General features: G+C 38.5%; 1 protein-coding gene across 1 annotated transcript; it reads left to right on the forward strand.

Annotated features, from left to right (window-relative positions):
* Positions 1-8,423: 8,423 nt before the first annotated feature.
* sox14 (SRY-box transcription factor 14) lies at positions 8,424-10,269 on the forward strand. The gene has a single exon (XM_071517588.1). It carries the CDS (start codon positions 8,833-8,835, stop codon positions 9,547-9,549), a length of 717 nt encoding a protein of 238 aa, XP_071373689.1. The 5' UTR covers positions 8,424-8,832; the 3' UTR covers positions 9,550-10,269.
* Positions 10,270-16,341: the final 6,072 nt, after the last annotated feature.

The raw sequence follows: 16,341 nt of genomic DNA on the forward strand, positions 1-16,341 counted from the left end.
GGGCTAATAAATGACAATGATACAATTTAAATCTTCAGCAAAATACAGTTTTGAGAAAAAAGGTCATAATTTTGCAACATGATGAAGTGCTGACTGAGGAAATCTAAACAAAAAGACAAGCAAAAATAAAGCTTTTCTTTACATTGATTGTATTTGAAATGAGAGTTTGGAGAGGACAAACTATAAGTTAAAGAGAAGATGAATGTATAATTACAGTATGTACACTAGAAAATAGTGAATAACGATAGAGTGGTAAGTACTGTAGTTACAATAAGAAGTCATTAAAAAGTTTCATATGTAAGCTATATTTCCATGGTAATCAAAATGTCCAATGATTTTATTATTATTGTGTTTGCAAAATAGATAAAACATTTTCATATTAATTATTTTTGTGAAATAGCTTTAACTGTAATAAAAAGGCAAGAAAAAATAGCATATAAAATGGAAAATGAACAGCATTTATTTTTCATTTCTAAACAGTACATTAAAACACTTTAACACTCTCCAAGCCCAGTGTTTTGCAGGGACTTACTGAAAGCATTTCCACTGGGAACTCTACTCAAAATAGAACTGTGTCTTTTGAACTGCTGGTCTATTGAGATCTACAGTAGAAGTGGAAAGGAAATGGAAACTTATATCTCACAATACTGGAACAGATCTTTCAACAGAACTAATTAATCATCCACTGATACCAATTTGTATTATTTGATTTTTTTTCTTCTTCATCAATTTATCTGGCTTCAAAAGCTTCCACATTCTTTAATTGTCTCACTTTCATCATTTTCCTTTTGAGTTTTCTTTGTTTTTCTTTCTACTGTACCTACAGTCCGGCTCAGCATTCAGCAGCAGCTGTTTGTCCACTAAAGGTTTTCCCGCTTCCTAATGCAGTATGCACAAAATCTGTAAAAGGAAAAAAAAAAAAAAAGAAAAAAAAAAACAGAATAGGATTAGGAGTCGGTTGATGGATATGCATAATTTTTTGGGAGATTCAGAGCAGCACTGTAGAGTATCAGTTTTCAATTTTAGTTGAATTTTAACTGAATTTATCACCTGACTCACTGGCCCTCTGAACCATGTCTTGTCCCAGCAGGTCCCACAATCATTGGAGGCACAAGTAGACCTATGGTTAGATAAAAAAAAAAAAAATAGTTGGATAAAAAGACAATTAGTCATAGTGCCAAAATGAATCATAATCATGTGCCATCATTCATTTTCAAATCCTGTAGGCATATGGCTCCATCAGCAGCAGGATATACTGTAGCATGTGTGTATGTAGCATGTTGTGTCTCCCTGGTTGCTGTTTGGTAATGATCAAACATTTCCTATTTCAAACAACTGATCCGATTGAAGTTCTTTGTCTGAACCTATGGTCCGTCCCAGAGATACAGCTATATTTTTCTCAGTTTTTTTCTTGACTTTCAGGATGAAGGTCCTTATAGATTCCAGAGCAGTCAACCACCAAGATTCACTTTCCGAGTAAATGCCACAAAGTGACTTAACCAAAACAGTATATTTTTGCAGTTATTGAAACGAACTGTCAGAAAAAATGGCTGAATGTCAATGTTGAGCACACACTCAAATTATGCCCATGGTTGAGATTTCACCTCAAGCAATGATGAGAGGCAATGGTTTAATACAAAATTGTCGTAGGTGTTGTCATGATTGTGTTTATTTAAAAAGTTGTAAACCATCTGTCATTTAAAATTTCCCTCAAACACAAAATGGAGTGTATCCTGGTGAATAACATCGCAGCTGTGATTAGATTGCCAGCACTAGCCGGAGGTGAGTACTGTGGATCATCACAGCCATGATGCTATTTAGTATTACATCCCACCTTGAGCGTTCTGTTGCGTTTACACAACGATGCTTCCTCAAAAATAATAAGACAAAAAAAAGTCAAGTTTAATAGGTAAATGTATAAATAGAAAACAAGATTTCTAGCGTAAATCTTAGTTACAACTAACATACAGCATAGAGCGAACGTTACAGCTGTCATTCATGCTAATAAGAACTATAACTTTTTCTTTGGCTAGTCTCCCTCCCAGTCTCAATCCGCAAGTCCCGTGCTTTCCAGTATGATAGATGATAGAAGGATTTAAGAAAGGATGGATTTCCTACCAGCGGAGTGAATATAACAGAGTTCTAAAACTCCATTAGCACAGACTCCCTAAACTAAACGCACACATCGCAACAGCGACCCCAGCTGTTGAGCTGGGCTCACCATGTGATCGGGATCTGCAGACAATAGTGGCATTTATGCTAACAAGGACTCTAGCTTCCCCTCAGGGTGAGTCCCTTTCTTAGCATCACACTGTGGGTCTTTCTCTATATACTACTATACTATATAGTATACTATACGTCCAAACAGTGCTTTAGTCTCTAACTGATTGAATCAGCTGTTAAAATCAAAACCTGTGTGTCTCAATTGATTGCGTAACATCATGCACACAGCCCGTGTCAAACTGTAAGAATATGTTCTCTGTTCTGCCGAGAAGTTTGCTCCGTCCAAGACAACTTGAAAAGAACATTTTTCACAAAACATTAGTATTGACTTGCCATTCTTGGTTTTGATAATCACCTTGTGAGTCCTATGCCTGCCACCATGAAAGACAACCATGATACAAACTGCATCAGATCAAGAGCAAACCACGCACTTGATTTAGACGGATAATATTTCTGTCAGAGGAGGGACTTTATCAAACTTCTCCAACACTGTTGCACTAGTGAGATAGTTTAGAGTTTGTGGATGCAGAATTTATTGAGTTTGGAAATGCTGGCAAAGTATTGTGGCTAGAGAGTCTTAGCCTATCAAGTGGCCCTTTCAGACTAAAGCAACAACTTTGCATTGGTTGGTTCATTGCCTCAGCGATGTCTATTCAAGTAATTTATCATACACCTTGTTAGGCACTATCCCGTACATGTGACACATTGCTAAACGGCTTTGGTGTGAAATAGTAGTTGCTGACTATGAATAGAAATGGGAAGCCACACAGCATGTACTTGGTTCCCATAGAAACAGTCAACAAACTCATTGAGTGGCTGAGTTTAGGCTACTCCAAGAGTCTAGCAAAAAGTTGGATGATACCATGACCAAGAAAATTTTTGGTTAGTGTTAGAATCAATGCCTAGTTTAATATGTTGCCAACTGTCTTTTTAAATTCAAATAATGTTGAAACAGTGAATTTATGCATTGGATAGTGTGTAAATGTGTATGAGTCATTTTATTATGAAGAACCCCTTGCTGTTATACTGGAATGCATCCTGTTTGGACTGCCATGCAGCCAGTTCTATTGAAATAACAATTATATTATTGTTTAGTAGTAGTGCAAAATCTCATTTTATACTCTCCAAATCTTATCTGATGAGTCACAGTCTCATGTGAAAGGCTCAAATCCCCCTGCAAGGAAGGCCAGCTCTAAATGAGTTTTTTTCCCTTAATGAAGGTCAGGAGAGAGTCACATCTTTCCTTTTGTGATAATTTATCCCTATCTGCTGTTATCTCTGTTTTGCCCCTTTAATCCTAATTGTATTGTATAATTGTGTGATGTGGACCTCATGGTCTTTGAAGTATTGCCCCTATCCTTTCATTATTACCTGATGCCTTGAACCTTTGCTAATTTTTTTCTGTTCTGTATTATCCAATATTTCTGTCTATTTTTCAGCACTGTGCTCAGCTTAAGTTTGGTTATTTTTTAAATATTTTTTTTCTATCTGATTTCAGATTGTTATTGAGAAATGACGTGTGCACAAAGATTAAGCATTTTCTATTTCATATACAGTATGTCCCATGTTGGCAATACATCTCAGCAAGTCACTCAAAACATTGCTGCCTTGATTATTTCTCAGTGTGTTATCATTATTGAATGATACTTATTGATACTTATTTCCGTATGGGTGCAAGAAAGCCTCGTTTTAATGTGCTAATAAAATTACCTACTGACTGCTGACTGACAAGGCTTTTGCCCCTACACTGCCTACAAAGCCTTGACCAGAATAAACACCCAGAATTTCAATATATGAAGTCATAGCAGACATAAAGAGATTGTTTTTTACATCTGTTAAAACTGTTTCACTTTGCAATTCAGGCATCACAGAGAGGTTCACTGACGTTAACTGTTAAACATCTACTCAGTAGTGAGTGAATGAGTGAGTGAAAGTCTATTGTAAGTCTCTTTTTGAAGACTCTTTGTGAGTCTCTTTTTGTAGACTAGAAATAAAAAATTGAGATGATAATTACTAGGGCAAATTGTTTACAACGTTCAAGTAAAGTCTGTGTGTGTGTGTGTGTGTGTGTGTATGTTTGCCGGCATGTGGGAGGTGGGTTGTGTGTGTGGGTGGGGTGGGGTGGGGGGGGTTAATCTAAGCTCCTACAGTAGGTTGGTTGGAAGAACAATAGTGTTGCATGGTAAGTTGCAATTTGTAAGGGGGGCTTAGTCTAGCATGCAGTAATATGAGTTACAGTCAAGTGTGGCCCAGACTGAAATATTCAAAATAGGTGCCATCCATTGAAATATTGAAGCAAAATTCAAAATCGCATCAGCCGAACCTTTGCACAATGTCGTCAATATAACTGCCCTTCAACCGCAAGACATGGGTTCAAGCCCTTTTGACGTATCTTTGAATAAGTGCGTGAGTTTTATTGCTTTTGCATCTTTTGTAACTAAAAGTAAACTTTTGTCTTCAAATCCTGTCAATCAATCCTCCCTCATCTAACCATACATTCATCCATCCACCCGTCTATCCAAAAAAAATCATCCTGAAGACAATAATTCCAGATACCATTTCCAGCAGCTGGTAGTCTACAGTGTTGCGTAATGTATGCTGTGTTTCCCAGCTGTCAGTACTGAGCAGCACTGGCTCAGTAACACTGCAGTCCCACTGATGCCAGAGTTAGAGGGACAGGAGCTTTCTAGGCATATTTCTAACAAATAAAATAGAATATGTTTCTCTTTTCTATGTTTTGAATTTATTGTGCCAATATTTTTAGTTGCAAATAGTGTCCAGTGCTTCTTGCACACTCTGTGAAGATAAATTAGCCTTTAAAAACATTCTGCTGAAAAAGTTATGAAAGTGGTAGGCTGTACACTTTATCCAAAACCATGTGGGTTCTCTTGGTTTCTAATATTTTTTTTTTTCTTTTACAGAGGACCATCACTAAATAGGATGGAAATACAATAAAAGGCATTGAAATGTCAACCCTAGCTTTTAAGAGTTTTGAGGGAGGACGCAAGTTTGCAGTAAAGAAAGCCACTTACCGCTTCAGCACCATGGACAGTTACGGTAGGGGAGCTTACCTCAATGCTCTCCACGGGAGCCCAAGTTGGCTAATAGGCTCTCGGTGTGTCAGTCCGCTCCCCATTCACATTTTAAGGGAAGATGGATGGACATGTGTCCTAAGATAATCCTAGTTTTGTGTGTGTGTGTGTGTGTGTGTGTGTGTGTGTGTGTGTGTGTGTGCGTGCGTGCGCGTGTGTGTGTACGAGCGAGCGTGCGTGTGCGCGCTTGTGCGTGTGTGGTTTGAATTAGTCTTTTACACTAGGTAATGATGAGCGATACTGTAAGTTCAAATCGGCAAAATTTTCACTAATTGCCACTTGACAAATAATTACAAATAATGAGTAATGTACATAGTTGTGCTTCACGCGTCGCTGCCGCTTAGTTAGTCTTTCTTCTATAGACAATATAAAATAGATCAAATATACTGTATGTATATATAATTTGTGTTAATTTTTCATTATTGCTTTATATTTAAGCCAGTATTTTGACATTCAAATCAATTCACATTTCCAAATGTCCAAAGTTTGAGAGGGAGAAAACTTTTCGCATGGTGACAGCCCAAGCGACTAAGATTAAAACCTATTGTATAACTCATATATTATTTTCAATAATATTTTCCTTTTCTTCTCAGACAATAGGCAATGCCAAATGTATTAAGGGATATATTTGAAAAAAAATGAAAGAGAAACTGCCGATGGAAATAATAATCATGGCAATCCTAGACAAATCAAAACCTATTGCATTTCTCATTATCCTGTTAAATTGTCGAGGGAACTTTCAGGCATGCATTTATTAGACAATCAGTTTTTGAATAAGAAACATAGCTGACTTCTCCCTCGTGAGTAGGAGGTTCAGCCCGTAAAATAATTTCCTGTTATCTAATTCATTGATCTCAAAATGAAGCCTAAGCCGGTGTGGGTATAAGCCACATGTCCAATTGCATACACTGTTCAGTGAAAGATAACACAATTTAAAACTTCTAAATACGCCGAAATATGGCCCAGACATGCGGTACTACCTCATGGTTGCAGCTGAACATCATAGTCTGCCGATTTTGAGGATTTGAGGAGCTTTTCTGTTGCAGGCATCGAGTCGGCGCTTGCAATGGAAAAAAAAAAAGTCGGGGGCGTCCTCAGCTGTGGGCTGCATTGTTCTTTAGGTTAGAGTGAGGACGAATATCTCCCGAAATGGACAAATTTAACGATAATTTAAGGTTTTGAAAAAGGAAAGATATGATGACAATCTCGTTGTTGCAGGCTATCCAATGACGCATGCGTGTGTGGGGAAAGGGAGAGAGAGAAAGAGAGAGAGTGTGAGAAGGAGAGATTGCCTTGAAATATGGGAATATAGGGGTAGAGAAATAAACTCCATTTGGACATATTTTGGAAACAAATTTAATTTGATTGTGGCCTATTTTACTTTTTGTCCTGTTTGCACCAACTGTCTTATCATCAACGCACTAAATTGCAGTAAATGCGCAGAAATTGCTGGCTGGCATCATTAAACTAACATTTTTTTTAGCTAACCATGTCTTTTTTTTGTATGACACAATTTTAGGAGAAATATTAGCATGAGATCAGTGTGATGTGGAGAAATGTGTAAGAAACATTCTCATCAAAAGTAATAGCCTATTTCAAGTTTGTGTGTGTGAGAGAGAGGGAGAGAGAGAGATTCTATTTGCAAGGGGACATAGTGTTAAGTGTGTGTGTGTGTGTGTGTGTGTGTATGTGTGTGTGTGTGTGTGTGTGTGTGTGTGACATCCCATATAGGCCAAAAATCTAAATCTACTTAGCAGTGGTAACTAACTAGTCGACTGTTGGCGCCCATAGGATTGTATCTCCGTTTTGACAGCGCGCCACTACAAAAATCACGTTGCCTGCATTTCGTTTAATAATCACAACTGAAGGAATCACATATCACGCACATTAGCCTGAGGGTTATTAGGCAGTGGCCCTCATTCAAAACCATTTGCATATTAAAACGATCACTCTGTGCCTCTTTAAATCCACACTGTCAAATTGTTGTGAGCTAATGCAACAATTATAGGCTCACAATGCCTATTTTAAAACGTGTTAAGTTGATGTAACATTTTCTTGGTGTTTGTAATTTTTGTTAATGTTCAGCATGTTTTGGTGACAGTTGGACTGTGCAGGATCTATTGCCAAGGCATAGGCGTAGTATGGAGTTTTAACTAGGCGATTAAATGTGTGAATGTGTGTGTGGGGTGGGGTGGGGTAAATTAAAGGGGGTTTTAGTTTATTTAAGTTATAGTCAAGCTTGGCCTTATACACCGACATGTTTAGAATAAGTTCATTTGCTGAAATATTGAAGCAGAATTGGAGATTTGAGCCTATAGCACCATCTGAACCCCTGCACAATACAGCCAGTATAACCACTTTTCAACTTAATAAATAAACGGGTTCGAGCCCTGCTGAAGTGCCGTTGAGCAAGACACTGAACCCCTACTAGGCTCCAGGGGGGCTGTTCTGTATCTGACCCCGACCTCTGACCTCCCTGGAGGGGGGCAAGAGGAAAGAGAATTTCCCTACGGGGATCAATAAAGTATCACACTATTATTATTATTATTATTATTATTATTACTATTATTGGTATTAGTAGTAGTATTATTATACTCCCACCTCTTCAATAAAAGAGGAAGAAAAAATCGGCACAAATAAAAACTGTAAAAATGCCTATCTATATGTATTTTGGCGACAAAACCTAAAATATGATGCATATTTGTGTCTGTACTGTAAATTGTCTGTACTGTATAGTCACCTCTCTCTGGATAGAAGTCAGCTTTTACCCGCAAAAGAGGTTGAAGGTCCGTGTTTGTTGCGATTCATTACATTAAATGGATTCGGGGAGGGATCCTGAGTATTAACCCCCCCTCCCGTTTTATTATTTTTTTTCTACCAACCGGTCTTTGTTTATGTTGTAATGTACATATATTTTTTCGTGAAGGTATTATAATAGTCGGTCTCCGTGCTGATTGGGCGCTCAGGTTGGTGAGTGAACGCCCTGCAGATTATGTCAGATTGCGTGCAGAAACCAAACCAGCCCAGCCTTTGAACTTCACCGCTTTTGGCTCGTATTCACGCTCTTCCGCTCATTTCCAAGCCAGGTGCTTTGCAAGACGACGAACCTCAGAGAGAGAGAGGGAGAGAGAGAGAGTGAGTGAGAAAAAAAATACACTGAACACTTTTACGAGTCCTGCAAACTGACTGCGGAACATTGCTTTCACCTTTGTGGATTTTTTTGTGCGTGTGTGCGTCTTGCATGTTTTGCAGTATAGCCTCCCGCAGGTCTGAAAGAGAGTTAATGCTGAAACTGGACTTAAGCGAACGAGCATCAGTGTCTTAACTCGGAAAAAAAAATTGTCCACTGGATTTTTTTTATTTTATTTTATTTTTGCTGCTTTCCAGACTCATCAACATCCCAGAAGTGGCATGACTGGTATCTGGCATCTAAACAGGTGAATAGTTTCCTTTCGTTCAGATAAGAACTTTTTTCCTCGTTATTAACATTGAGGATAAAAGTACAGTTTTTTTAAAGATGTCAAAGCCTGTCGATCATATCAAGAGACCCATGAACGCGTTCATGGTTTGGTCCCGGGGCCAGAGGAGGAAAATGGCACAGGAGAATCCCAAAATGCACAACTCGGAGATCAGCAAAAGACTGGGCGCTGAGTGGAAGCTGCTTTCAGAGTCTGAGAAGAGACCTTACATCGACGAGGCCAAGAGGCTGCGGGCTCAGCACATGAAGGAGCACCCCGACTACAAGTACAGACCCAGGCGCAAACCCAAAAACCTGCTGAAGAAGGACAGGTACGTTTTCCCTTTGCCTTACCTCGGGGACACAGATCACTTGAAGGGACTCCCCGTTTCGGCCGCGGACTCTCTTTTGGGCTCCTCGGAGAAAGCCAGGGCGTTTCTGCCGCCGACGTCCGCTCCGTACTCCTTTCTCGACCCGAGTCAGTTCAGCTCCAGCGCCATCCAGAAGATGACAGAGATGCCCCACACGTTGAGCACCAGCACTTTGCCATACGCGTCCTCTTTGGGATACCAGAACGGCGCGTTCGGCACCCTTGGGTGCCCCAGTCAGCACACCCACACCCACCCGTCGCCCACAAACCCGGGCTATGTCGTCCCCTGTAACTGCACAGCCTGGTCAGCTTCAAGTTTACAGCCCCCGGTGGCCTACATACTTTTTCCAGGTATGACCAAGACTGGGATAGACCCATATTCATCCGCACATGCCGCTGCCATGTAACCCTCAAGACTGTTTCCTCTTTATAATTAACTTGAATACTGAAATGCATGTATATATATTATGGACAGCGCGCCCCACAATAAAAGGCACGAACAGTATTGACTGCCTTGGACTTGTTATGGCAAAAAAGAAAAACAACAAAAAACTTTTCCAGAAATCCAACCACACGTTCCTGACCTGAGCAGTGGAGCTGGGAATTGGTGTAAAGGACGATGCCCTGTGAACTGTAAGAAATGTAAATGTTATAACGTTTATGGCAACCAGAAAAAGGAGGCCTTTAACTTTATTTATTGTGTACATTTCGATGCTGATATGATGATTTGTGTTGATTATTGATAGGCTACTCTTTTATTTTGAAATTTGGCTTGCACAATTTACTATTAGCATTCTTATTTCCTGTATAGGCCTAAGTATTAGTCTACATTTTGGCACTCGTAATTTTATGATGTTATGGATAGGGTCAAAATCAGGACCTCTAGGTTGGATATACGGGTTATATTGTTTATATTTATCAAACTGGCACATAAAACTAGACGGTCTATTTAAGATGACAAAAGAAAAATCATTAACATCCAATGTTTAATTTTGCATTTTTCCTGTGGTTCAGTGCTAATAGTCACACGCGTCATTTTTGTTTTGAGGATAACTTCTATTTGAATTCAAGAAGTTATATGTGTATTTTCTATCTAAGATGGTAATTTAAAACCTGTCATGTTATGGAAAGGAAAATGTATCTAGAAGGTTGATACCTCCTGCTCTTTGTTCAATTGCTGAGCAAAGACATTTCGAATAAAGACAATCTGTCTTCAACAAGATCAATTTCCTGTATTTGTAACGTAGGTTATTGGGTACTTGAGTTGGCAAAGATAATGAATTATTAATAGGTGTTTTGGGGACGTTAAACTTGGTAGAATGGCGCGAATAGAACCTATAATTAAAAATACCATTTACTTTTATCACGCAATATTTTGAAAATATTAAAACAATGCCATTTTACTTCCACTTTCTCCTTTTATCTAAGATTTGAAACACAAATATCAATCCCCTAGAGCCAAGCATCTGAGATAAAAGGGATCGGCCTGTTTAAAGTTTTAAAGAGATTTATTTACATTTAATTGCAAATAAATTATTACATCTCACCTGTTAGGCCTAACTTGACCCCCACTAATTAAGTGTTGACTAGTCAATGCTGAGGTTATAGGTTTTCCATTTCATCCTTTACTTTGACTGAAGACTAACAAAGTTGGGCTCGCCTTGCAGCAGATAATGTAGAATCAACTTATTTGCTCGATCGATTATTTTTCTTCCGTGTGTGGCTTTTTAAAGCTGTCAAACTTCTGCAGTCTGGTCTTTTCTTTAAGTAGGCTTAATTGCCTCCGCATTTGGCAGCGCTTCCTACATTTGAAACAGGTTTCAGACATGTTCATTGCATTAAGGTGTATGGTTAAGGTGTTTTTTTGACACTGAAGTGAACCGGCTGCGGTCTTTGATGTTTGACAGTTCAGGAGAGGCCTCCCTGGAGGGATTCCGCTCGTCCGACTTGTTTGACTGCTTAATCACTTCAGGAGGGAGGCTTCTCCTTAATTATAGGTTCACTTATCGAACGAGCAGAATATGATTCTAGTTTTCAAGCTTTATAGGCTAGGCTAGGCAACTCGCTGGCTGGCATTTATTTTTCAATATTGCAGCACACATATAGGTTGAATCTGTGTGAGAGTGTGTGTGTGTGTGTTTACTTTGCAGAAAGTGTGAATATGCTGCAGCCAAAACTCAACATATTATCATCAACTCATTCACACGTGTGTGAACGTGTTTAAACTTGTGAGTGACAGCTCGAGCTCTCATATTGGAAGATATAGACAATACAGCGACTGAATAAAACCAGCTTTCAACCCAAACGAAAGGGACAGTAGGCCTATACGTAGACTTACACATTTGACACCAAAAGAAAACAAGTTTTCATAAAATGTGGATTAAACGCAGCGTTTCGTTCAACCCGTATACTTTTTCGTCTTTGTCACCGTAATGGAGAATAGGATTTGCGGACCGCGGTGCATATTAGACTACTGTAGTATTAATTAAAATTTTCATTTCACATCCAAATTGTTTACTTATCTGCCAGGAACATATGCTGAGAGAAGTTAAGATTCACGATTCTGCACTATTGCCCAAGGTGCAATTCAATATTGGGGAGGGAGGGGGAGGAGACGGGCAGGCTCAGATTTTTATGACAGACTTAGCCCTTATCTAGAGCTGTAAATTAGGGTGATACTTCATTGAACCGAATGTGAAGTTTTACATCAAACCCCTAAAGCATCCTAATTCAACTTTGAAATTAGACAATTATAATTACTTTCAGGAGTAGGCTAGCAGTAGAAATAGGCCCAGACTTAGATTTTTCCACAATATAGGCAAATAACCTTTATATGACAGTGCTTAATGAAAGACTCTCTTTATATAGACGCTGTTAGGCCTACTTTGTTTTCATATTTTCTCACGTCTCGTCTGCATTTTGTGAAATTGTTTCAGGCTTTGCCGAGTAGTAGCAATACACCATTCAATACCTGTAATTATACAACTCAGTCACGCAAATTGACTGTGATTATTCAACGCCCCGAAATAAATAACCCCAACAATAAATGGCATCTGAGAAATATAATGGGGGGAAATTATGATTTGAAATTATAGACGTCCTAAATCTCTCTTTAACTCTTCCCCTTGACGTTTTTATTGGAGCACAACAGAGAGAATTCAATCTGCCTTATCTCTCCAGGACTCCTTTCAGCGCAAGATCAGAGAAAAAGAGAGGATAATTGTTCTTTATTTTATTTAATTTAACGCGACAGCCAGCGCTTTCAGGTCATTTATATGCTTCATTTAGTGATAAAAGTCAATGAGGAGGGGACACCAGGCGCCTTTCTTTCCTCCACAACACTTAAGTCCAAAATATAAAACAGATGAAACAAAAAGTGGGGGGACAAGACACTTTTAATTAAAAGCCATGGGTCATTTACATTATTGTCTTTTAATGTTACCCTGAAATCATCTTCAGTAAATTAAGTTTGATAAGTAGCTATTGAGAATGTCGTTTTGTATTTAGCCATACTAATTTCCTAAATCAAAAGAAGTGGTTAGAGTCCCCTCGAGGAGAGGCTGAAGAAAAAAATAATTTATTCGCTATTGATGAGGATGATGGTGATGACAATGTCGTTGTTGCTGATGATGATTATGATGATAATGGTAGAAACGAAGAAGAGAAAGAGGGCGATTTCCATGCCATAGGCTGCAGTTCGCTTATCAAAGATGCATTCATATTGGTATTGGCTTGTGTCGACGCCAGATTTGACACAATATTGAGAAATTGTTTGGGGATACAACTGATCTCATTTCAGCATATTAAATATTGTCTCCGAAAGACCAAAAATCATCATTGCTAAATCCAGTATATCTAAAATTGAATCTGGGATACCATTTTGACGGAAGAAAAGTAAACCGTAGTTCTGTTGTTTGAAGACCGGGGCTTGAATTTGGGGGTCCCTGAATTCTCATTTGAAAGAAATGAAATAGTGAACGAGCTGATAAGAAAAAAGGGAATGGATGAGCTGAGAGAAAAGGAATCATGCCACGGTTGTTTAATGTGCTGTGCCAGTCGGAAAAGTGATTTACACCAAGACTTTATTCCCCCCGACAGATATAAAGACAGTGCATGTCTTTTTACCATGCACGCACGCACGCATGCACGCACACGCACGCACACACACACACACACACACACACACACACACACACACACACACAGTATAAGCGTGCACGGAACAACTCAGTCGTGCAGCATGGGCCTGTATATGGTCAATTCTCTGGACTTCATCGGATACAGATATGGAAAGCATCGGTAGGCTCCAGACACAATATTACATGCTTCACTTAGAACCAAACTTGCACGCCCGCATTCTGTAAAACTGCATCCACCCGGTTCATTTCACCCTCTGCAACCGGACAAAGTGTGTGCAGGAGTTAAGTCTGCCATTGTTTTACAACTTTGAACAACGCTATCCGTTTTATGCTGTTTCGTTAACTTTCTCCTGTGTTAAAAAAAATAATCTTTCATTACCATTACGCACGCATGTCGGGACGAACGCGTGCCTTTTGGACCTGGAGACCAAAACCCACAGCCTGATGTTTGGTGGTGGCCGGTCAGACACATTGGCTGCTCTTATGAAAACATTTCGCTCGGGCCGCTCTGCAAGGAAGCAGCTGCTGTATTAAACACCAGAGTTTAGCGCTTGATAAATTACAATGCAATCGATCATAAGTCTAGTACATTTTCCATTAAGTGTTAATGTGAGCTAAATCGTTAAATAATTTTACATTTCTAGAGATTTAACGTAGGCTAACGTTTTGAATGAAGTATCTGAAATGGCATGTGTGTCATTCAACGTTGAGTCCCGCCCGCACAATTCATTATCATAACTGTTATATATATGTATATTTTTATTTTAGTGGATGTCATCTGAGCTAGACATGTCGGATTAAAATGGTCAGTCGTTTACATCCTCGGGATGCGCTCTGGTTTTCCTGTATGCTCAACCTTTGACCTTCAAGAGATAGGCCTACTTTGACATTTTGAATTCAGTTTGTTACTTTTATCACATTCTTGGGAAAAGTCTTTACATTTGCCACACAGTTACCCCAAAAATGAAATGTAGGCGTTATTTGTATCTCTCATTAAAACCAAGGTAACACTGTAGCTGTCAGTTAACTAGCTATGGCTGCCATTGATTTGAAGTAGCAATAGTTGAAGCAGTAGTAGTTAGTTAACTGAACTGCCATTATAGAAACTTTTCCCCCAGCATTGACATGCACATGGTAAATTAAAATAATAGATAATAAATGTTCAAAAATAACCACATATCCCCAATTTCATATGTTTAAGTATACTTTTAGATAGACATTATTTTTAACACTGTAACATATCCACCTCTTAGTTTAAATATGCAGATGTACCTTCTTGTTTTGACAGACTCCTCTTCATGGAGTTGATTCATTTATAGACAGTATTGCAGTGGCAGGAGCTGTTGAAGCAGTGCTGCTAAGCTTGTGATCATACAAACCTCTTCAAAAACTACCTTAGTTTAGCAAGTGACCAAAGACTCAGAGGTCACGTATCACTCTGGTTGATTTTCTCTTGCATATTTATTATTATCATTACTAGGCCTTTTATCTTAATACTCACTCACTTCTTGCTCAGTTTTCATTGTAGACACTTTCCATACATTAAAATATGTGTGTCATGATTTAGTTGTGTGGGTGTATGCGCGTGTGCATTTGAATGTGTGCTTAATGTCATACAGCATATACTTTTGAGTTATTATACTATACTATATCTTTGCTTATTAATACTCCTGATGCTTTTTGAGTTAACACGTTTTTTTTTTTCACTCATAAGACTTCTTCTGCGTGTATATCTCATTCATTAAAAAAGCATTTCAGTTGAAAAATGCTCAGTATGGTAATGTGATCAAAGCTAGAGGAGCATACATTGGTATCGTTTTCAGTTGAGAAGCTAAAAAATACGTTGTAGTCAATGCTGCTCCAAAAAGGCATTGTTGTCTTTTATGACTGAGCTCTTTATCAATTGTACTTATCCAGTTCTAATGAGCTTCTTGTTAGTATATATTTGCTGTTTGATATTCCTTATTATCTTTCTAGTCATTTTAAAAATTCTTCACTGACGTTCACGTTTGTCAGTTTACCCAATAAACTCCATTGAAATTGTAAGGTAACTTGATCAGGGGGCTGCTGATGATACCGTTCTCGTTCTTTAAGACCTATACAATACATAATGAGTGAAGCCATTTGACTTCCATATGTCTTTCAGTTTTTACAGTGGAAAGACACCCATGCCACATTGCAAAATGCTAAGGATGAAAAGTTGATCAAAGAAGCTAATAATGATATCGTACAGTGTTCAATCTAGGAGCTCTGAAATACTCCGTAGTCCAAGGAGCTCTAAACATTGGAGAGTGCTGATCTCAGTGTTCACACAAATTTAAGGTTAGAAATACATGTACCATACATCTAAACCTGTAAAACATTTTTTTCACAGTCCAAGTGTTATGACCGCTGACCATTATCCATTTTTTTTACAAAGGTTCCATACTTTAATAAGTACACATATTTACTTCAGAAAATACATTGTACTGATATTTTGTTTTAAAAGAAATCTGATGCTGTTTTGAATAATTTTAAACTCTTTGAGGTGATTACCTGATTACTGCCGTGTATGATACTTGTTTTATTCCTGTAGTTGGTTGTGGAGAGTTCTGCACACATGAAACAATGGACGTTCAATAATTATTCCAAAGCTTATTTAGCCTATATACAAGCCTTTACATGCATGTGCACACAAGTCTCTTTTCACCACTGGGTACTTTCTTACCCCCCACAATCTCTGTAACAAATCTTCACAAAGTTCCCAGTGAAATAACGCACTACATGGCTTATCATACCAGAGAGCAACTACTGCAAATAGTTAAATACACTGATGGTTTGGTGCTGCTGACTAAGAAGATGAGTACAACCAGATCTGGTCATTTATTTTCTTTTGGCTAGAAAACAATTTCTGAAACATCAGTGAATTAATAACCTTCATCTGCGGTCATAGCAGCTGATCACAGTGTAAACGCTGCCTTACAATTACATGCACAGTAATTTTATTGATTTGCATATGACCCTTTGCAGTCACATCGCACAGATGAAAATAAAGGTGGATTTAGTGTAAAAAGGGCACCT

Source organism: Centroberyx affinis, unplaced genomic scaffold, assembly GCF_046629955.1.
Source record: "Centroberyx affinis isolate AG114_WGS23_722 - 3 ecotype Tasmania unplaced genomic scaffold, CSIRO-AGI_Caff_v1 ptg000503l_1, whole genome shotgun sequence".
In the NCBI taxonomy this organism is placed as follows: domain Eukaryota; kingdom Metazoa; phylum Chordata; class Actinopteri; order Beryciformes; family Berycidae; genus Centroberyx; species Centroberyx affinis.

What these genes read in the sequence shown, in the direction of transcription:
- sox14 (XM_071517588.1), top strand. Translation starts at nt 8,833, where the DNA reads ATGTCAAAGCCTGTCGATCATATCAAGAGACCCATGAACGCGTTCATG.